The 17,921-nt window shown below is 39.1% G+C and overlaps 1 protein-coding gene across 4 annotated transcripts in view; it reads right to left on the reverse strand.

The window, feature by feature from the left end:
- The window catches only part of TOX (thymocyte selection associated high mobility group box), a 227,305-nt gene that overhangs the window by 21,606 nt on the left and 187,778 nt on the right, over nucleotides 1-17,921 (reverse strand). For all 4 annotated transcript variants that reach the window (XM_069779389.1, XM_069779392.1, XM_069779388.1 and 1 more), the window contains one exon: nucleotides 5,433-5,513. In XM_069779389.1, coding sequence (XP_069635490.1) covers nucleotides 5,433-5,513 — 81 coding nt within the window. The remainder of the gene's footprint in view (nucleotides 1-5,432; nucleotides 5,514-17,921) is intronic.

Here is a 17,921-nt window from a genome sequence, read left to right on the forward strand (position 1 = left end):
TTCTGCCAGCAGCAGAAGGGATGCTGCTCTCCTTGTATGCAATAGCCAACTGATAAAAGCATTGACCAAGAGACAAGACAGTTCAGTCATCTACTCTGTCAAGAGATATTCAGAATTATATTTCCAAAAGAAATGTCTTACACCCCAGCAGCTGCTTATTTCAGGGAGGAGTGAGCCAGGATACAGTGCTCCCCTACAGCTGAAGACTGGTCACTATGCAGAAAAGAATTTGGGATTCACTGGACTACAGAAAACAAATCGTGGAGACAGCACACCTGCACTTCTGCATTTACTTAGCAGTGGGGAGATGCACGGCCTGGGAGAGCTGATATATTTTTTTGCGTTTTATATGTTAGGCAAGTGCTCTCACCACATACATATATGAAATGGGAAACTAATACCAAGTTTACTGTTTGAGTTTGGAGTTTTGTGGTTTTTTTAACATGGTCTCCATTTTGCTTTTTACAAGTAGCTCAAACTTTTTCATGTATATTCACTGCAGTCTTAAGAGACTCAAATTCCTTAGGCTGTTCAATTGTATTACAACATAGGCAGTGTAGCAGGTATTTTGGGTGCCTGGAAACTCTCTGGTTAGAAATTGCTGCGCTAATGGCATTAAGGCAATGCCAGTCTTACTAGATATGACCTTTAGTTTTTTTATGAAATGTAATTGCAAGGCAATGAGCTAGAAAAGCTATGTCTGCCATATACTTCAAGATGCAATTTTACATGTCCGAAGGATTTGCACTGTCCACAAAACTGAAAAATGTCCAATGCATTTACTGCAATGTCAAGTGAGGACACCACTTTGACTTAGCTACAACACCGGAGTTTTGAAATATGCTTGGGTATTTTGAATTTGAATAATATTCTCCTTGCTGAGAGGTTTTAGCTTCAGCCATAGCTGCTAAAACATGTCTGCATGAAACTTGAAGTTGTGTCACTACACAGAGAGAATTAAAAGATTCATTTAGCCAGAGAGAACAAAACAGGGAAGAGAAATCTTGTTTGTACTATTCAAAGAGTTAAACTTGTACTGCTATAGTTAACATGCATATAGGTATCACATATGCACATATATATTATGCATGCTAAATACAAATATGCATATTTTGGTATATAAATATACAGATGCCCATATATAATATCTGAAAGTGTTTAACATTTACCCATATATATCTGTATTAAATATATATATTTGAAAGATGCAGCAAAAACTCTAATGTCAGCCAGAAAAAAGGCTGGTTAAGCTAGAAAAAGTGCTTGTTTTATGAAAAAGTAAAATTGCAATTCACAGCATTTTATGTAATGCTGTACAAATTACCAGATACCAGAGACTGCATTTCTGGACCTGAATAGTACTAAAAGTTGCAACTAAGGGCAAATATAAAGACACTTGTTTACAATGCAAAGGCTTAGTCAGTACTATAAGCAATATGGCAATCTGCATAGCAGAAGATATAATGCTTTGTAATGTGATTTTTACTTTACGTATCAATTCCTACACACATGAACAAACTCAACAACAGCCCCATTAATTTCAATCATTATAAAAAGGAGAAAATAAAGGAAATAAACTGATGAATTAAACGGGGACTAATGCATAACTGACATATTTACACAATCATATGTTTACCTTATTTACTGGGTGGTAGCCCTATTTTATAAAGACGTCACTAAAGCATTTAAAAGTGTACTAGAGATGTGCTGGCAATCCTATTACTGAAGTTGCTGATGACACTTCCACTCTTTTCATTATGATTTTGTCAGGTAACATAGTCTGAAATTACACATGCTAGGTGTGTGAGTGACTTCTCTGTGTGTGTGTGACAAACTCCAATCAGAACTGCTCAGCTTTGTCAAGAATGCACCCAGAGGAAAGCACAGTACGCCCCCCAAAGGGTTGTGTGCCCTTCCTTAAGATGCAATGGAAGAGGGACTTGAACTCTGGAAGGGACAATGACAGATTGTGTCAAAGATTAATATCTTGTCTTCCCATGAAATGACACTCAAATTTATAAACGTGTATCATCTAAGAAAGCAGCTGAGACTATTCCTCCACGTGGGCTTTCCCAGTACTGGTTGCTCTTTATGATGAAAACCAGGTAGTCTGTCCCTCATGTTCATCTCCAGTTTCCGTCACTATGAGTGTATGAAGGAGAAGTGAGGATGCAGAAGACAAGAGAAAGACTAGGAAAAAGACTGGCTGAAGTAAAGGTTTGCTGTTGGGGAGAAGAGGAGGGGAGAGGAAAGGAGAGGAGAGGAGAGGAGAGGAGAGGAGAGGAGAGAAGAGAAGAGAAGAGAAGAGAAGAGAAGAGAAGAGAAGAGAAGAGAAGAGAAAAGGGAAGGGTGCAAAGGGCTGAGTATCATGGAGAAGCCCACCATCTCCACCTGACAGTCCACTCCCACCCCAGAGCTTGGGATGGAAACCAGCGTTCCTGAATTTCATTATTCTCCTGTCAGGCAGAGGCTAAGAAATCTCCTGGCAAAAGGAGATTCCTCTGCAATCTTCTATTCTGACTATTCCAGCATCTCAAATGGCCAGGATGGTTACAGTGAATTCAACTCCAAGGCTGGTCCACTCAGGTATAACATGGCATATGTCCATTCCTTTGCTTTTCAGAAAAATGAAGACTTGCAAATACATGCAGAAAAACATACACAAACACTCACATACAAGCCCTACACTCACTAGTTGTTTAAAACTAGCTATACTTAATTTAAAAAGTGAAGAATCAGTGTTCAAAAGTTAGGAAACTGGTAGAGCAGCTGCTTTGGGAGGTGTGAGGCACCTGCTGAGCTGGAGACAGGGGACCTGGGCAGCACCCTTGCCTGCTTGTGCCTGCCTCTTCCCACAGGCAGAGTCCTCTGGGAGGGGAGAAGGAAGAAAGTTTGATAATTGGGTAACTTGTATCATTTGGATAGCAAGAGGATGTCCTGATGTGATGTGAAGCACAACTGAACATCTCATAGCTGCCAGCCAGTTGACACTGAAGTCATTGGAGCTCTGCTATGAACATGACAGGTATAATATTAGTCAAATACTCTGAAAAATGAAGTTCTAGATGTCCCAAGCAGGACATCCAAAATTACTGAAACCCTGATTTCACAATGATTTAGCTGTGTTTGAAAATATGGACAATACAAACTTCCCCCTCCAGAGTATTACTGATAATTTCTTTACACTAAAACACTGTAGGGATGAGCAGCACAGAAAATCCTATAAAGAAGCAAGGTCAAACAACATGCAGTAAATACAACACAGGAGCTCCCAGGGTGAACACCTGATTATAAGCATGTGAAATCAGAGTCACACAGAGTGCAGCATAAAGTTTAAAACACCATGTGAGCAAATAATTATTATTCTATTAAAGCATTTTTGGAGAAGATATGTTACTTTTGACGTCTCTTAACTTTTGAGAATGAGGTCTTGGAATCTTAATAAAATTTTCTAAAAGTAGCTTTTATGGATGATAACATAACACATGGACATAAAAGACCAGATGGACTCCAAACAATCTTAATAATGTATTATATATATTTCTTCATGTGTACATGCTTGTCTAAAGAACTACAACTCTTTCGGTGCCACATAAATATTTAATAATGATAATTTAGAATATACTGCTATAATATTACATCTGGGTATTTTACATCCTTATTCCAAAATGGACTTGCTTTAGTTACATGCCAGCTCTGTTGGATTCATTGAGCGTGTTCATGAGAGTAAGCAATTAGTACTCGGCTTGATTACGTTTCTATTTTGAAACTTTCCACACTAGAGGAAAGCATTACAGTATGGGCAGAATTTAAATAATTGCTTAAAAGTTAAGAAAATGCTCCAGTGCTTTTCTGGCTAACAACAAATTTAAATATATGCACAAATGGCTTCATGCACTGAACTGATCAACAATCTTTTAATTTTTTTTTCTAAAAACAAATCTCAGAAAATGCCATAATATAATTTTTTATCTTCCCTCCCCCCAAAAAAACCAAAATAAAAATCTCAGGTTTTTTATATGTGCCATTTCAAAACTGAGCTATATAGAATGTTATGTAAACAGTTGACAATGTGCTGAATAATGACATATGAGTTATTTTCACAAGTGAAAAGTTGGCTTCATGCATTCCTTCAAAACCTCTTGGAATATTTTGAGCTTTTTAGACCTATCTTTTGCCAATAAGCAGGCTATTTCAAAAAAAAATGTTTGTTTGTGTCCTTGTGGTACTCTTTCTGAAGGCAATAAGTGTTTCTAGAACCAAACAGCCCTAAAACAGAAATTAAAGGTACCCTGTAAATCACTTTAACTAAATGCATTAGTATTTATGATGGTAGATATAAAATTAAAATGCATAAGACACAATCCCCCAAAATGAATGAGGTAACACCCCTACTTCAGACTTTTAAATTCAGAACAAACACTGACCATATACTAAGATAATGTAGAAAGATGCATGAAAGGTCCTTGGATGGCTAATCATATAGTCTTCCCCTGAAATGTGTACAAATTAATATAATATACAGAGAAGTATAGTGCAGGACCAACCACCCCAAAAACATTTAACACGAACAAAAAGTTCTACCCATGTCACATATGTCAGTCCTTCATACTTCCATCTTTACCTCTAAAATTAATTTTATCTATGTAAGAACAAGATATATCTAAATTTGTTTTGACAGACCCAAACCAAGTGATTCTAACTGGTATGATTCTGAAGTTGTTCAATTGTTTTTTCACATTGACACAGTGCAGTAATTTCACATTCTTCTGCATTTTTTAAAGTCTACTACAAATTTTAAAGAGTCTATTACAAAATTATGGGCACTAAGAATGTTTGTATAAACCAATTTAGAAAACTGCTACTAGCTGTGTGCTGGGGATACACTGGTGTGTTCCAGTATAGAGCCTTACAGTGACCTATGCTGTGCTCACACAAATTGCTTGCTGGGTGTAAAATGGAAATTCACATTTTCTTATGAAAATTTGCTATGTGAGCTGAGCTTGACGTTTTCTGTATTGTGATTGCAAGGTAAAAAAACAGTACTTAAAAAAACCCAAGCAAAATCAAAACCAGGCATTTTGTGTATTATATGTCTTTTTTTTCCCCTTAGAGGTAGAACAGTGACTGCCTGGCATGGCATGTTTGTTATATTGAGGTCTTCTTACTGGTATCTTCTTCCTCTGTTGAACTGTGATGATACTCCCAGCCTGGAGAAGTGCTGTCTCTCTGACGAGAAGGGAAAGGATATCTTTTCATGGAGAGATGACTGTGTTTATTGAGCATTTGCAGCTTAAACCTAAGTTTAAGGTGATAGCAAACAGGGCTATTTGCACTAAATACTATGGTGCCTAGCACCATATTAATGCTGAAAATGGTTTGCAATATGTCACTATATATATGTGTGTGTATGTATATACATTATGTGTTACCTTGGATACAAGGCTTGCTCTGTAGGCAGCTAACTGCTTCAGATATTCCTTCTTGGCAGCTTCAGTTTTCTTTTTGTATACCTAAAAACAAAGAGTGTCACATTGGTAAATTAATCTGGCTTTGTTTTTATATATCACCGGTGTGTCTCATGCATCTTCATAAAGTCTTTCTAAGTAAACAGCCTTTCCTCCTCATATTGCTTAAAGAGTGAAATAATAAACATCAAGTATTTTAAAGAAAATATTGTTCCAACTGTGAAACACTCTTTAACTACCCAGCAGTAATGACAAAACAATATCCCTCATAGCATCTCAGGTTTAATTGTTCAAAGTGAAGCGTGGGGCGTCCTTGCAAATGGGACCTCTAGAGATGGGGGAAGGCAGGCATGGGCCTCTCCACCGGCTTCCACTTGTGAGAGGAGTTAAAACCCTCTGGGGAAGATGAGAATATGCAGAAAGACATCTGAGCTAAATGAAGGAGAAGATGACGGCACCACACAGATCAGCCAAGAGTCTTTCTCTCTTTGCCGGATAAACTGTTGGGGGCAGTCAAAGAAGCTTCATGGAGCAGCTAAGGATAATAAATGTTAGTCATTATTCCCATCTTGATCCTGTATCGGTCTAATTAACTTCTCAGGAGCATGGATCTATTTCTGTACATTTCTCTCAACTCACCAAATTATTTGAAATGCGGCATGTGCACAATCTCATAATACATTAAAGAGCTTGGAGAATCACTTCAATTCTGCCCAGATTTCAAGATCAAAGATTATCCGCAGAGTTAGGCAGGACCTCATAGCATTACAGTAACATGATGTTAGAAAAGCATAGGTAGATATTTAGGGTTGAAAGTTCTCAGGAGGAGAATCAGTTTCTGACCCATGAAGCCTAGGTAATGACTTGCTATTAGCCACATCAGTGACAGATTCAGGAACAAGTCAGCATTTCTCTTTGCAAATGTTATCATGAGTTTCTCACTACTTCATGTTTTTTTTCTGAAAGGGTAGATTTAGGAGTCATGCTGGTGTCTTGGCTTCATGTAACTAAGCAGGATTGACTCCTAGCCTTCCTTGTTGCAGGGAAAACCTGAAAAAACATCTGAACTGAAGGTTTAAAAAAAAGGGAGACAAATAAAGGGAAATAAAATTGACTTTTTTATTGCTGTTATATTTCTCAATTTTTAAGTCACATTCCAGAGGTTAATTCATGTGTTTGTGGGCATTTGGGATTCACAATATTGCACAAAATGGAACTGCAGCTTTGAGTCTCTGCTGCCCACTTCTCCAGCCAAGCGCACAACTCTGGCACCTGCGGAAAGCCTCCATGAAGAGAGTAAAGACTATCCACCTTCCCCCTCCCACTCCACACTGCCTAATTAACCGGGGTATTGATTCAAAGATAAAGGATGGGCAAAACTATTTATGACAATTTTGGGGTGTTCTGAATTCCACAGCTGAAAAAAACACGCGTGCATCTCCTCTCCAGAAGGATAAACTTTATGAATCTTTGAACTGATCTCTTTTGATCTTCTAATGCTCTAGTAAAACCAGCAGTCCTGTAATGGAGAGGACTTGGCAGCACAGAGTGCCCTCACAGAGAACAATACAGTTGCAGACATGAGAGTAGTAGTGTCAGGCTGGAAGGATCCACTACAACACCATTTTTATAAAGAATGTGCTTGTGAAACATTTTTTTGTTTCACTGAGGCTTTGCTTTCTGAGACAGAACAAACCTCAGATACAGGCTGGCAAAACTCAGAGGCTGCCTAAAAGGATTAAAGATTTTGCTTCCCAGGGAAGCAAAAGATCATAATGGAAACAGAGAAGTCTTAGGCTTCTAAAATTGTAAATATAAAGACACAGAGGAAAAAAGATAGGTTTTAGCTGTGCAACTGTATCTGTGCACCTTTGTAATTTCTCCAGATTAAGATAAATATATAGTGTTGGCTGATCTCCTATTGTTTTGCAAAAAAATGGTAGCAATTTGCTTTTGAAGTTGTAATCGCTTGTGATTATTAGGGAAATGTACTGTTTGTTTTGAAAATGAATAAAAAATTAGTCAACAAGCTGTTCCTAGCTGCTAAAATGAATTTAGCTTGACCTACAGAACAAAGACTAAGTTATTCCGCTTTGTATTTTGCAATGCCTCTGCATCATTCTGATAGCCGGTTTAAAAACCAGAGCTGAACAAAGAATTTTACACAGAATAATGATCTTCAAAAGATCATGTATCTACTGCCTCCACATTGGGTTTTATTTTGCATTACACAAATATAAAAAATACACACTCCTGCTGTGCTCTTACAGTCACAGCATATTGAAAGAGTCCTCTGGGACCTGACTTTTCCCTCAAACAGTCATATTGCACAAGGTTAACTCAATAATATGAAGCTAACAACAGTTCTGTAAATCTCCATCTGAAACATCACTACTTCATAGAAATGTCATCATACAGCCATTATTTAATTATTTCCTACCTATACATCTACCATGTTCAGTGTACCCATTGTCTTGCCCTCTTTTCTCTGGTCTTCTGGTGAGCCAATAATAGTCACATGTCTTCCATGGTAATATAAACATTAACCATGTAACAGAAGGTCATCAGAGTAAAAAAGTCTTTACTGGATGGGAAAAGGTTTTTGATGACCCCAGCCTGCTTGGATGTTTTGCATTGGCCAGAACAGTCCTCACAGGCTGGCTTGTCTGGAGGGTGGTCAGCTCACCTCACTTCATCTTTGTAAGGGCACTGGCATGTCCTCTGAGGACAACAGCTTGAGCTCTCACTGTCTATACGCTGTTGTCCTTTCAAAGATGCCCGCTCTTTAGGTCAGCATAAAAGTAGGTTGATGATGCTCATGCTAGTTTTGGAAATTCTGATTGGTCCTGGCTTATACTAAAATTTAGGGTAAGTTCTGCCTTCCTGGGGAGTTGTTCATTTTCATGACTAACAACAAGGTCTGGCGGTCAATATTTTTCTATGAAGGCAAATTATATGGCCCTGGCAGTGGGTACCAGTTCACTGACTTTGTGCTAGACTGGACTTGTACTGGGGGCTTATGAAGGCAGGGCAAGTGGGAAGCGTCTTCAGCAATTTGTAGCAGCACCTCAAACAGGTATGAGCAAGTCAGTTGCCCCTCCCAACCTCTTTTTTTTTTGCAGCTGTGAGAATTTTTAGCCCTCAGGCTTAAATAGTTTTGCACTGCAGTCAGTATACAGAGTTGCATCCCTGCAGTGTTTCTGGGAAGGAAAAAGGCTTGTGTTGTCATTCAAGTGTGCTCTAGAAAATGGCTGAAGCTCTTCTGAGTTTCATGCTTAATACAGTGCCAAATTATGAAACACATAATTTCCAATAACACATTTAACATTTTTCCTGTAACAAGAAGCAGGCTTCTGTTCTGTTGCTTGTGTATAGTGGCAATATTTAATTTTAACATCTCAGAAATCTCTTATAAGGTCATTTTCCCCTCCTCCGTCAAGCAAGCAACAATTATTAAATAAGTAACTTGACAGGAGCACATACTTATGGAATTAAGTCATTTCTAGCTCACTTTAATTCAATTAACATGATAATTGAATGTCAACTGATTGTCATTCAGGCAGTAAAGGCCCATTCTGATTCAGCAGCAGATTTGTTTCCTTACACAATATTTTATTTTCTATATTGTCCCAGTTGTGGAAATTGAATGTTGGCAGAAAAAACATTATTTCTGTATATGCAGGATAGGTCAGCTTAATTTATTCTTATTCTCTTCAGCTTGTTATAGAAACCCCAAAACACCAAGATTACATTCATTTGTCTACAAATGGAACCTGCTGGCATTATTTTCCTACTGTGCTTCACGAATGCAAATTTACACAGCATAATACACAGGTTCTTAGTTTACTATTTAATTACATTTCCAAAGTGCACCCAGTAAGGTAGCTTCAGGTTCCCTTACACTGTTTAGCAAAGCATGCAGCAATGTAGAAGATACTTTCCAAAAGGACTAAGCATGAAACTCTACCTTGTGCATGTAAGTATATAATATAGCATTTGGATTAGGTCACTGGGGAAAACGAATGCCCTGGGCTCCCCCATTGTTAACGTAACAGCCTGGTACCAGCCCAGGGTACACTGGGACCCTTTAGCTCAGGTTCCCTGGGCTGACCATAAATGTGGGCTACCGGTGCTGTAGCAGCCTACATTGAGGGCTGAACTCTATTTATTAATAGTGATACACAATTCGTAAGCTGAGTGCCCTGAAGTTTCATTTGGAGATAGAGGGGTTGTGGGTTATATGGTTAGCCACAAGCACTCACAAATACTAGATTTACCAAGTTAAAACCACAGCAGAACATCTGCACTTCTGTTTTATGATGCCGATTTCTGGTCATGTTTTGCTTTATATATTTTAACTGCTGCTTAGGTCTTGTCCTCCTGGATCATAAATTCCTTGAGGCAGGCTTTGTGTCTCCTTGTGGTCTTCTACATGTTGGATAATATGAAACTCATCACTGATATATATATAACTGAAATACACCTGTAATGCCTTGAGCCAAGTTTTTGTTCTGGTTACTCATCTTTTCCCAATGAACTTCTTCTCAACTTGCTTGTGGAGAATTATCAACACATCACAACACACTATGCAGCAGGACTCCTGCCCTGTCCCATGTGGCTTGCACCATTGTTCGCTTAGGGGAACAGATCTCCCTTCCCCCAGTCATCATCACAAGAGCCAAAACAGGCATGCAAATATCTGCAAACGTCCTCAGTTTTGAGTATCAGGTGCTAATGGAAGAAGACACCACTGAACTACAGTCCCCTTTGATACTAGAGACTTGTAGACAGTGAATTAAACTGACTGATGCTCTTAGGAGAAAAAGACACTTTCAGAATTTGTGCCTCATGGTAGTCTGAAAAGGCTTTGTGTCTCCTAGCTGACAAAGCACATTACAAAGAACCATGCTACTTCCCTGGCTTTGCCTAAATAGCTGGTACGAGGATGACAAAGAAGGAGAAGTTTTCAGTTTGTCTTGTGGATGTCTCCTTAGAGCTGACACTTGCAAACAAGTTATATTTGTCTTTTTAAAATGATGTAAAGGTGCCCACATTTGTTTGGATGGAAGTGTTCCATAAACCCACAAAAGTAGTATATGCAAAAATAGCAAATAAAAAAGCAACATGACCGATTTTGTCTTTTTGGTCTCTGCAGTGTTATTACCCATGGGAGTGTCATTTTCACAGGCTACAGTTACAAGAATGGCATCTGATAAAATACAGTAGTCTGCAATCCAGAATTAAATTCCACATTCAGATTGTCGTTCCTGGCCCTACATACCTAGGATCATAGAGAAAACTTGTATTTTTTCCAAGTGGGAGACGTATCTCTAGTTTTAATCTTCTGATTTTGCAGCAAAGGCACCTAGAGCTGCACACACTCGTCTAAAATATGGAAAGAGATATTCCCACAGCAGTCAGAAAAAAAAATCCTCAGAATTGCTTAATGGATACTGAAATATGTTACTGTTTGATTTTTAATCTAGGTACATACAGTAATAGAAAGAGGCCCAGGGCTAGCTATATGGCTCAGCAGTCTCTTTGACTGTAGAGCATGAAAAAGACACTGATGACATATTAGAGGCTTAGGGGAAAGAATTCAGTCTTTCTGGCATGCAGGGGAAAGATCACAGGCCAAATTCAGCTCTCTCACAAACAGCGAGACTCGACAGAGATCACTGGAAATTGCAGGCATTTGCGCCAGGCCTAAATTTGACCTTATAGGCTTGATGCTTGCAGCTTACAGGAGAGGGACTGTACATTTTATCAGAAGCATGTTGGATGAAAGTTGGGTACAAAACAAATGACATTAAACATATGATTTATGTTGTGATTATCTGCACTTGCTGGTATTCTTCCTGTTTAAAATAAGGGTGTGAGCCTGAATGGAGCACAATAATTGGGCCTAAACCCAGTTTTGTACACAAAGGATTTAAAGCCATGTTCCTATCGAGCTTGAATGTATGGGTAAAGGGTGGGGAAGAAGAATGACTAGCAAATTAAGGCTATTACTTATGCGTGTTGCTGTGGCAGTACTTGAAATGCAGGGTCCTTTTGGCCCAGCTCCTTCCAAGCACAACAAGAAGGTGAAGTGCAGTTCCAGTCAACATTCATAACTCGGCGGCCATGTGCGATATTTATCTAGAAGCCGTGTCTATTGTATGTAGCAAAGAGATATTAGAAATTCACCCCGGTCAGGGGGGTGTCTGATGTTGCCCATGACTTCAGTGCTCCTGGGAGGCTGCAGGAAGACCAAGCTGCCAGGTGGGCTGGGCAGGACGCCAGCAGACGATAGCCTGTATTACCCTATACAGAGTAAGATGCGGCAGCTCCTGTGGCGACCTACATTAATTTTATTTTTTTTGCAGCAGAGGGGAAGGTCTCCCATCCCGAGTGTACAGCATGGTCTTGCTCAGCCCAGCTATGGGTGGGAGTGGGAAGGGCCAGCTGCCAGAAGTCCTGCAGCAAAAATGGATTGTAAACAGGGGGCCTGATACTGCCTCCTTCTAAAGTCAGTGGAAATTAAGGGGTTCAAGGTTTGGTCCTGTGGAAGCCAGGGCAACAGAACAATCTGAAGATACAAATTTATATATATGTACATATATATACATAGACATGAGTTTGTATCTGTGAGTATGCGTGCCTATTCTTGGCCCATTTGTGTTCTGGCTCATTAAGCCTAGCAGCTTGCAGAGGAAGGGAGAAGGAGCAGACACCAGGGTGAGGATCAGTTGTTTAAAACTCTTGATGCACTCACCTAGAGCTTCAAAAGGTAGAGATGCAATTTCAATACAGAAATTTGTCAAGAAAAACAGTGGATCTCCCAAACAAGTCTAAGGCGCAACACCGGTAAAAGTGACTGCCGGTGCAGGTAGCTGGGCAGGGAGGTGTAAGGTTGCTGTCTGTTCTGCCTATTCCTGAATCCATTTTGCTTGTAAGTCACTTTGGCAGTGTGCACACACAGATGTGCCTTCGCTTCCTCTTCTCAATTACAAAAATAAAACAAAGCTAAATTTAAACCTTGCGTGGTCGTTTATCTACTAAACTGAAGGTACATTCTCATCCTTTTACAAGTGTTAAAGTTATTCCTTGGAGATTGCTTCATTAGCAGGGACATAATTTTTAAAAAATGTCCTTTTTAAAGGGGGAACAAGAAGTAGGTAAACAAACATCTGTGTGAGTATATGAGCATATATAAGAGTGAACAAACTGTAAATTTATGTTTTCAAAATGCTACTGACTACCTTGACCTGACGGTCTGCTTATCCTCTGGAGCTATTTCAGCAACACACTGCAGTCCCCTGAACTGTCTGACATCCTGACACTGGGCAACCCAAATGCACAGCCACACAACAGAGACACGATGGCTCTTCCACCCATGGGATGAGCTCATTTGTTACGTCAAGCGATGGGACAGCAACACGGCATTGCACCCTGGGAGGGAGGAGGAGCTAGGTTAGGTGTCCCCAGGGGCCAGGCAGAGCCAAGGCCTCTTGAAACACTGATCTTGGATCCATTTTGATCTGACTAGTGGTGTCTTGCATCACAAGAGAAGCTTTGGAGACATGAAGTGTTGGCCAGCATTACTTGTAAACCCCCTCCTGATCTACCTGATTCATCCTGGCACTGGATAATGTGCTGCTACATCTAAAACTTCCCTGTGATCAAAAGAGAAACTTCTAAAACACGCTTCATTATTTTTCATGCCCAGATCAGTCTGGGTTATTTTTAGTGACCAAAATAGAAACCCTTGAAAGCTTGTGGGTTATAGCGAAAATGGTAACAGCATCACAAATGTTGACACTAATGCACATGGACTTCAATTTACTTAAGTATTGGTAACATACAATCCAAGTCCCATCAGATGTTAAAGAATAAACTGCAGCTTTTATCTAGTGGGTCTTTGAGCACCAATGAGGAGTAAATGATTTGATTTTGTGAGCTCCAAGGATTTGTCAGCTGCCTCATAAGTGTAATTCTGGCTCTTCATATTCCTGCTGCTTCTAATTTAGCAGGACAGGCTCATAATTGAAGCAAATTAACTATTTACACTTGCCACTTCTACCAGGGAAGAGGACACATCAGCAGGAAAGAATGAGTGGGAAATTAAATTCTTCCCACTTGTGTCAGATCTGCCCTTATATAAACACATTAACAGTAATTTCATGAGGCGTCAAACATAGGAATAAATACTGAGGGATGAAATAATGAGGTGTTGCTATTGAGCTGAACTGTTGCAGCTAATATTACTGCATATGAATTATGCAGCCTGAAAGAAAGCATATGTTACAGCACTCAAACAGTCACTTCACCTGCTTCTTCTGATCATTAAGTTTTGGGTCCCCTAGGTGAATCCATCCTTCTTCCCGCTGCAAGGCCAGTTCAACATTTAAGTAAACACACACACACACACATATGTATGTATGCACACTAAGCTGTTCATAGGAGGCCAAATTCATTCCTGCTAGAATTCCAGTTAAGTCACTGAAGTTACACCAGAGATTAATTCTGTTGAATGTTGAATAGACATTCAATTCCATTTTTAGAATAATAGCACATTTATTAAGGTCTTTGGCTGAAGTTTTAAAGTTACACTAATGTAAACAAGAACATTTTGTTTGTAATTTGCCACATCTATTACAGCTTTACTAGGACTCCAATTAGAAACTTAAGGTTCATTTAGTACACACACATCTGGTACTGATTTAAAATGACTTTCCTTTTTCATTTAAGGACAGAAAATGACCTAAGTAGCCTTTTTACCCAATTTGAACCAGCATTCTGTCTGAAAGCCAGAGACTTGACCATTTAGCATGCTGAACCCTCTTTCCTGGGGGGTGTTTTTCTCCCCTTTGCAGTAAAAATGTGTGCAAAGGGCAAAGATGTACATAAATAAGCTACAAAAATGGGATGCACAGAAGTGTAGTACTGACTAAGGAGAAAACAGTGTTTGTGATCATAAGAGAGGAACTAGAAAAGGCACTGAAAACATCCCTGTGCTATGGCTACAGCACTGAGGAGAATGTACCTCAACATACTACTGCTACAGCTGCTTTCCATTCACAGGTTTATTAATCTGAACAGTTTCAGAAAACATTTACAGTGAAAAATGAAGGAAAATGCAGAGTCCCTGCTTCTGATCATGTGTAATTATTGTCCCCAATTCAGAATTTGAAAAGAAACCATGACGAAGTCCACCATGATCACTGAAGTCCTTTTAATTTCTAGACTCCTCTGTGTAGATAGGTTTGGACAAACAAAACACAGGCACACACACCAGCATTGTTTGGAAATGGCCTTTCTACTCTGAAATTAATGGGAATAGTTACAGCATATGATCCTAAAATGCAAATGTCTTCATATCGTAACATGAGAGTGGAAGTACACCAGTATCTGCTTTAATCTAATAAATTGCAATATTCTCAGGGTAACAGCATCAGAGTGTGATCCATTTTAACTATAACTCCCTGCCAACTTCAGTAAGGCACCCACTGTCGTCTAGTTCATAATAACGCTTCCTTTTTTGTCATTCAAATCCTATTTTCTCAAACAACATTTTCCTAGTTTCTTCACAGTTTGAAAAACATACGTGGTTCTTGCACAAAACCTTTCAAGCTACAGTCTAATATGTCAGGTTATCAAAATTTTGTTGCAAAGGCTTGGACATGCATATACTGCCCTTAGGTTGTTACTGTACTGAGTTTCAATACCGTTATTTATTCTGTGGTCAATCTTCAGGAATAAACAAGAAGAATTCTATGCATTTCAGAAAAAGCTGGCTCAGGTCGTAGGAACAAAGAAGATTTCATTTTGGCATGAAAACATGAGGTTATTCTTCTTTCTCAATAGCTGCATTATGTTCTACTTTCTGATTCATTTATATTTACTATTTAAATAGTAAAAGGAGTTCCAATTCAGGAAACATAATTTGGAAACATAATTCTATTTGAATTCCAGAATAAGCATTAGCTTCCAAAACATAAAAGCCAGAAGCTTTATGATAATTGAATCCTTTCAGCAAGTATAATTCATCAATAAAGTATTCCTCTAATGATGTTATTGTTTCTTTATTTAACTATTTTTGAATTTCTGAAGCTTCTTCAATGCCAAATACCAAATGCTACATTAATCATTTGTATTTTTAGAGTCCAATTTTCCTAGCAGAGACATGGGTTTCATAACAGTTACTAATGCTCTGGATCTGAAAAATTAGGCCTTTAAAATACAGACTATCTAGTCAGTTAAGATGTCTTGTAATCATTACTTTGTACTATTAGATCCCTAATGGAATAAAGAATGAGTTTAAATTTATTCTAGAAAATAGGATTGCCAATTTTTTTAAATAGGGACTATCTTTTATTCTTTTTGTACAGTGCTAGATTAGAAAGGGCCTGGGCCTGGAGTTTTAACAATGTGCTTAATAGATGATAATGAATAGGCAAAATGAGTCAAAGGGCAACAAAGATATGCTAACCCAAACTCTTGGAATAATGTGGCTTAAAAGTCTAGTTGCAGCCATTTTTTCATGGATGTGTCATGTGGATTCCAAAACACATCATTCTGATGGGTTCCAACTTAAATTAAGGACAACAGAGATAATGAACATAAATTTTATTCTGCTGTTCCAGTGTAGGACTTATTTAATTATTGCTTTCAACCACAAACAGGAAATCCAAGTTAAAGCTGGAAATTTAGGGGTTTATGCACTTTTCTTAAACAGAATTCTATGGAAATACTTCAATTTTCTGCTGGCACTACTAACATGATAAGCTCAAAGGAAACGTGCATTCTAGAGTCTTTTAGGTTTATTTCCATTATATGGTCTTGGAACATTATTCATGAAGTCAAGTCTTCTGCGTTGTAAGTGGAGCAAATATTATGGAAGGAAAAACTGCAACACTGCAACAGCCACAAATTAAAGGTCATTATGAAAAATGGTGGAGAAAACCAAGCACTAGATCCGGGTAAATAAATAATTTTTGCTTGATGTCATCACTAGAGGGATGTAAGATTAACTAGAGAGGCAGGCTCTTGAGAAGTCCAGGTCTCTGCCTTTCACCATTTCAGGAAAATTTGGATCCACAATCCAACAGGCAAGCAAGATGGGTCCAAGATACAGATCTAACTACTTGCAGCACTCCTGAGGTATGTGTTTGGATGTCCAGATTTCAACACAGGGAGTGATTCTGGGCAAGGACCTTTCTTTGGAGTAGGAATGAATTTAAGCCAGATACCACAGTCTACAGTTTCTCAGCTTTGGCCAGAGGTCCTGGCCGAGCACAGCAGGGACAGCAGGCTGCTTCTTGCACGTTTGGGCAGTCTGCTGAGCAGTGGCTACTCCTGGTGCGGCTCAGCACTGTCCCTCCTGCTGGCTGGCAGGTATGTGGGACAAGGAGGAATGGCATCAAAACCTCTTGCTTGTGAACTTAACTAAAAACATAGCCAGTATTTTTTCTGAGTCAAAAGTGAACATTCATCATCATGGTCCCAAAACCTAATGTTTGACTGTGAGAGAACTGCTGTACTGGGAAGCTCTAAACAACCTGTCAGACCAAGGATGTAACCTTGGCCTTTGTTGGACATATTAAAAAAGGCAGAAGGAAGAGACAACAAAACAAAATAACCTTAATGTGCCAAGCCAAGTGAATTCTCTGACCCCTGTGTTCAGAAAGTTACCTTTCCTCCAGCTAAACCTTCCAAATGCTGACCTTATTCAACAGTGGATACCAGACAGAATAAGCTGTTGTTTTTTTTCAGTTAGTCAATGAGTGCCAAATCTTGATTTCTATTACATTGTTATCTTTAACAGGGATCTAGATGTACCTACACCACCCAGTTATTAGCAAAGAAAACCTTTTTTTCCTAGTCCAAATGAGTTTACCTACCAAAACCTCATAGCAATATTTTCCTTTTAATTCTTACCCTTATTAAGTATAATTGTGTAATAATTATATGCTCAGTGTGAATGAATGAGATGCAGTTTTGTCCCAGTACTTTTCCTCTCTCTGTGTGGACATCAACCCCCACCCAGGTCTCCTGCAGCCAGTATAACTCTTACTGAGCATATCCTTTCCCTCCATATCTGTTTCTTTCTTAAAGCTCCCATTTCTTTATCTGCCCAATCCAATCTGTTGGCAGTTAGTAAAAATGCAACCAATAACAACAGAAAAGCAATGGTTTGCTACAACAAGGATGAATGGTATTTGCCAACTGTCACCACATGAATGGGATGAGCTTCCAGAGTTGCCTACTTTTACATGGCGTCCAACTGACTCGGAAGAAATTCTTTAAAGGTTCAGATCCAGCTCTGCCAACCTTGTTGCAGAATCAAGGCCTTTCCACAGAAGATGGAAGTTAACTATGAGATGTGATTGCCACAGCCCACATGTATGCTGGAGGATACCCCAGAACACTGTTGATTTGCCAGCGTCCACCCTATGTCTCTTTGGGTCA

Source organism: Haliaeetus albicilla, chromosome 3, assembly GCF_947461875.1.
Source record: "Haliaeetus albicilla chromosome 3, bHalAlb1.1, whole genome shotgun sequence".
Taxonomy (NCBI): domain Eukaryota; kingdom Metazoa; phylum Chordata; class Aves; order Accipitriformes; family Accipitridae; genus Haliaeetus; species Haliaeetus albicilla.